Source organism: Chelon labrosus, assembly GCF_963514085.1.
Source record: "Chelon labrosus genome assembly, chromosome: 13".
Lineage (NCBI taxonomy): Eukaryota > Metazoa > Chordata > Actinopteri > Mugiliformes > Mugilidae > Chelon > Chelon labrosus.
The window spans coordinates 7,517,590-7,523,589 of NC_140346.1; the positions used below are offsets into that span (position 1 = coordinate 7,517,590).

Sequence of the window (6,000 nt, forward strand, 5' to 3'; positions counted from 1 at the left end):
ATTCTAATCTCCCAGGCCATTCATCATTTGTGAAAAATGATCTGCAGCATTACTGTTTCACTGCACAGCAAACCTGTACACCTTGTACTAGGGGGTATATAGCACCCTCTGTTGGTAGTTAGTAGAGGTATTTCAGTTGAAGGCATTGTTGAACTTTTAACCGTTGTATAACAGTTGCATTTTAACATATTTAAAAAGAACACTGATATAAAGTTTTAAATGATGTCAGATATAAAGTAGAATTATTTTGTGTTAATCAAGTCATGGGTCCTTGTTTGGTGTGTTTTAGTCTCTTTAATTACTATGTGGCTGTGTGTGTGTGTGTGTGTCTGTCCTCCAGACCAGATGCAGGGCACTGTCACACTGAGAAACATCAGCACCAGCACCTCAGGACTCTACCAGTGTACCGCCAGCAACGCTATTGGCAAGAGCACGTGTCTACTCAACCTGCAGGTTGTTGCACGTAAGTAAACGCACAGCTGGATCAATGTGACTATTATATACTGACACATGGCTTGGTCTGTTTAGGGAAGCGCGTGCATATATGGATACATGCCTCATCGTCCCGCTCAGACTCAGATAGGAATAAAGTTAGCAGTCTTCTCTTTGACTGACAATTGTCAAATACAGGCATGAGCAGAATAGCAAGCGAACCAACCATAAATCAAAACAAATGACAAGACTAGAACATCTGGCACGTAGCAGCATGTGTGACACCAGTATGGTTTTTGAAGGTCACACAGTCAGACAGTTTGAAAAGTTTGACAAGGACTGTAACTGTGTTTTGTTTTTCTTTTTTTCATATCACAGCATGTGACAAGCCAATACTCAATGTCAGAAATATACTAGCTAGTCTGTCAGGCAGGTCTCTTATTTTTTAAAAATAGGAATTACAGAGAGATGTAAATGCTCAGGAAAACTATTCTATTACCTTCCTGTGGAAGGGAAGGAGAAATCATCGGGACGTGAAGGGCAAAATTTATTTTGATGGTGATTATGGTGGAATAGGTCGGCTGATGGAGACTTCAGTTGAGACTCTTCAGTCACTCAGGTGGAGATGGGGAGGAGGTGGGCTGAATGTCTTAAAAAAAACAGACTGACAGAACTGCCTTGAATTTGGGACTGATCTATAACAATAATAAAGCATGCAAATAGATCACTTGACAAAATAGTGACATTAACGTTGAGAATGACACTATATTGACAGTAAGAAAGAGAATGGAGCAGCAGAAATAGCCCAAACTGATTGTGGAGGGCTACAGACAGATTTTTTGAACAGATCTTCCTTATTGAGTATTTTTGGGGGAAATTGGTATATTCACATTATATATTAGTCTCTAAAGCTTTTGTTTTAAACATCATTGTTTGATATACTTAACATGGAATGCTTAGGAACACTGAAGTGTCAGACTAAATTGACATAAAGCAGATGCTAAAAGCTGTCACCTGACACAGAAACTTTCATTTTAGTGTATTTGGTGCTCCTTTTGTAATGCAAGTGAAATCCCTTACACACTGAGGATGCCAACCTCAGCAGGTCATTTGTTGAAGTAGGAGGATTGTCAGCTCATCTAGATCATGCTATAAATATTGGCCCACCCCTCATGGAAAACCTGCGCCTCCAACACCTTTATGACACACATTAAGCTTAATTAACTTCTACACTGCTGACTCTTAGAGACATAGCACTTTCTCCCACATGTCTACTACACAGTGACACCTTTCAAACAGCTGCTGTTAAAGCCAGCTTTTGCCACAATATATTGATATTGTAGGCTACTTTAAAGAACTAGTGTGTAGGATTGAGTGGCATCTAGGAGTGAGTTTGCAGATATCCCTCATCCAGGCCTTCCGTAGAAACATGGTGGTGCAACAAGGGCTTGTTGTAAGTTCATGAAAACAGGTTATAGATGAATATTATATTTCATCTGTACTAGTTGATCCCCCTAAATCCTACACATTGGTCTTTTAAGAGTCATATTAACTGAAAGGTTTGGTTTACTTCCGTAAACTGACCTCTAATGAACTGATCCAGCTCTCTTGTTTACTGAAAGTAATCCAGGGTAATTTAGAATAACTTTAAGACACATCAAACTTTCTGTTCCTGCCTCTCTGTCCTTGCAGCGCAACCTCAGAGTGTAGGTCTGATAGCAGGCACCATCGCCACAGGGGTCCTGGCTATTGTCATCTTCTCCCTCTTAGTGGCGGTGTCACTTTTCTATTGGAAGAACAAGAACAAATATGACGAAGAGGAGATCCCCAATGAGATCAGGTTTGCCTTTGACTTATTTTTCCCATGACTGTGATTTTCTTGGTTACAACCAGTGGCTGCTGCAGTCTCACGTACGTTAAGGGCAAACAGCATCATGTGAGGGGCGTGAAAATGTGAAAAACGTAGTTGTTGATCATCTATTTGTAATTATTCGCCTATAAATACGCATTCAGAAACTGGATGCTTATTTAATGCTTAACCACGATACTAATGTGATGGACATCACATGTGTTCTGAACAGTATGAGCTTTGTGTAAGGGGGCGTATGACCAACGTTAAAAAGAGCTGTTTTTTAAGTTCACAATGTACTTTGTTGGTTTACTTTCATACATTTTGATAAGTTCCTATAGATCCAGTTGAAATGAGTTTCTTCTCTGTTTTAATTTGACATTGGTGAAAGATTCTTCATTGTCTCTGTGTTGCATAAGATACGTATATGATCCATGACCTGCAAGTGTTTCATGTGGGTTTCTATTTTAGATTAAAAGATAGTTTCTCTCCAACAATTTGATTGGTTGACATTTGTGGCATATCTGCTGCATCTCAAAAGACATAGCAGTGGCTTTCTGGTTCCTATTGTGGAGTATTATGTGCGTCAGCAGTGCCATCAAAACGATTCAGGTCAGATAACCTAGTCCAGCAAATTGGATTTAAAGTTTGGAGCATTCAGCTTAATCTAATCTCCTGGCAGCAATTTTTTTTCATCATCACAGGCTAATTTGTCTTTTCAAACAGCCTAAAAAAAACATTTTTTCAGATGTTTACATGGGCTGCAATTTTGCCACTGAATTATTCCAGGAATAATTTGGAAGATAAATCATTTTTCATGGATCTGAAACTCTGACTGACTGGAATAACATCTGCCTTGTTTTGGGCTGAACTACAATCCTCCTTCAACCCCAGCAACAAATCACAATGAATACACTTATTTTTATCTTGATTGTATTAAGATAAAATAATCTGTTGCTGCTGCATTATTTGTACAGTGTTCCCAGTGGTTACGACAAGCCACTACTGATCTTAATAGGTTCCAGAAAGATCTTAGAGTGTAAATAAATAAATAAGTAATATTTCCATTCTCAGCAAAACTTGACTGCACAGAAAAGCGCCATTCATTTTTAATGCAGATCTGTGCTAAATGTTTCAACATGAACTAACTGGCTTTCTGATTGGTGACACTTACCATAATATCTTCACTACATCATCAATGAAGACCCAATACTATATTTCTTTACTGTGATTTTACATTTTGTTTTAGAACTGTTAGTAAACGGAAACTTTTTTTGCATGATTATTAACCATTAAATGCCATTAAACAATATATGTCTGCTCAGAATAAAGCACAATAATTGGACCTTCTGGTCATCTTATGAGGTCTGGAATACACTTTTCGTTCATATACGGAAACAGGGACTGAGAATTGGTAGTACACTAGATACGGTCAAGGGGAACATGCATGCTAACGCTCAGTAGATTTGTCCCTACTTGTAACTTGTAAATCATACAAGTAATGAATCTGTTTTCAGTGTAGGCCTCGCTGTGTCTAGAAATGAGAAAAGACTATCCCTTTATTTCTCTTTCACATCTCTTAAAGCTACAGACACTGAAACAGCCTATTTGGAACAGGGCTATAACCAGGGGTAAAAAGACGTGATAGAAATAAAAATATGTGTGGTAACTGGAGCTTTGAAAAACATGCCCTGAAGACATGTGAAACTTCTATTAACTAGTTAAAAATGTGTATTGTAAGCCGTTTAACCCCTATTTAAAGGTACAGATGTCAATCTAAGCTGACTAAGTTCTCTTTCAAATGTCTCCTCAACAGAGAAGATGACCTTCCTCCTAAGAGGTCATCATCAGTCAAAGCTTTCCATGCAGACGCCTCATCATCAGAGAATGACACACTGACATCCACCAACACATACAACAGCCGCTACTGGCACAACCCCAAACCCAACTATGACACCAACTCCTACACGCGCTACAACGGAGACACTCGCCAGACCTTCTCCACCGCTGCTCATGGTGCACATGGACACGGACAAGCCCAGAACGCAGCGCACAGCCACGGTACAGCAGTCACAGCCCCAGGCTCAACACCGCTGTCCCGCCATGCGCCACCAACGACAACAACAGCAACATCATTTGCCAATGGCAGCCACACGCTCCCACCACCCAAGACTCTGGTGGTCACCACAAACTCTGCACCATCCCCTCCCAACATGGTGCGCAGCAACGGCTCTGTGAGCCTCAAACCGGTGGTGACGTCCACACATGGGCAGCACACACACTCCTACGCCGTGAGCCAGGCTACGCTGGAGCGGATGGGGGCAGTGCCAGTCATGGTGCCTGCCCAGAGCAGAGCAGGCTCGCTGGTCTGAAACCAGATTTGATTAACAGTTGGAAACAAGACTAAAGAGTGCTCGGTTGTGATGTTGAAAGTGAAATCTACTGATGAAAAACAGACTGATTATGGGCTGAAGCAGCTCGCTTCCCTTTACAATTGTGTCTTTCTGTATGTCTCGACCTTTTGTATCTCAAAACAAACTGGGATTTTACAATGCAGAGTTCAATTAATGCCAATTCTTTGAAGGACAGGGCCATCCATTTTGTAGGAAAGCACTACATGGAATACATGGAATCTCCCCTTATTAGCTGGATTTTCCTGGTGGGAGCGATGTGAACAATTTTTCAACCAATTGGATGATTTCACAAAGCTGGAATGAGACATCCTGCGGGACTTGGATTCCCAGATCTATTTCAGGGCTGGATCATTGTGATGATTGTCTGTTTTTTTGTTTTGTTTTATCTGGACTCAAAGCAACACAAGGCATTGTCATCTCAGTGTGCCCACACTGCATGGTCAGACAGAAGTGAGCCTGGATTCCCACATAAGTGCATGTGTCCCTTGAGTTAGGATAACAAATGAAGTCAGTTTTATTTCTAACAATTTCTTCTCACTGTCGTGTTTTTGATTGACAATAATGATACAGATCATGAGGATTACACATTGAAAAAGTGAATGTTTAAATGTCTGATAGGGGTAACCTAAAGGATGGAAAGATTCTGGTTGAAATGGCCTTAGATGCTTAGAGAGGGAGAGGCGATATTGGGTGCAATACATTACATAATATACTGTACACTGAATGCAAACATTTTACTTACATTTTTGCACTTTTCAGTTTTTTTTCCAGATAATTTTATATAATATCTGCAGTCTTACAAAAACCCAGTCTTACTAATAATATGATTTACCCTTAAAACATAAATCCAAAAAATTTAAACATATAAAACATTGTTGATATTTTAAGATGAGCTGGATTTTCAGAGTAAAATGTCGCAAGACTTCTCAGAAAGCTATTGTTCCCCTGAACATGAACCTGCAGATGGATGTTGTTATAGTCTTTGCTGTCCTCATCCTTGCTGTTGTCCTAATAATCTGGTTCATGTCCCATCAGTGCTGCTTTGAGAAGACGTAGATGAGAGGATGTCTTATTTTATAAATGCTTTACAAAGACTCAAGAGAAATAAATATATATATATATATATATTTAAAGTGTTTTGTTTTCCCCTGGACAGCTGTTTTCTACTGTACATATATTGCAACAGTAGGCTAGATTGTGAATCAAAGAAAATACAGTACATTGCTGATACACACTGTCTTTTACAATTAACGTGTCTTAATTTGAAAACAGTTCTTTTTGTTAAATTAGACAACAAGCAGGGTT

The 6,000-nt window shown here is 39.6% G+C and overlaps 1 protein-coding gene across 1 annotated transcript in view; it reads left to right on the forward strand.

Annotated features, from left to right (window-relative positions):
- Window positions 1-4,770, forward strand: part of igsf11 (immunoglobulin superfamily member 11) — a gene marked incomplete at its 5' end in the record, with an annotated part of 76,517 nt that extends 71,747 nt beyond the window's left edge. Inside the window, 3 exons of the mRNA XM_084558148.1 lie at window positions 341-463; window positions 2,125-2,272; window positions 4,098-4,770. Coding sequence (XP_084414274.1) covers window positions 341-463; window positions 2,125-2,272; window positions 4,098-4,653 — 827 coding nt within the window. The 3' untranslated portion in view covers window positions 4,654-4,770. The remainder of the gene's footprint in view (window positions 1-340; window positions 464-2,124; window positions 2,273-4,097) is intronic.
- Window positions 4,771-6,000: the final 1,230 nt, after the last annotated feature.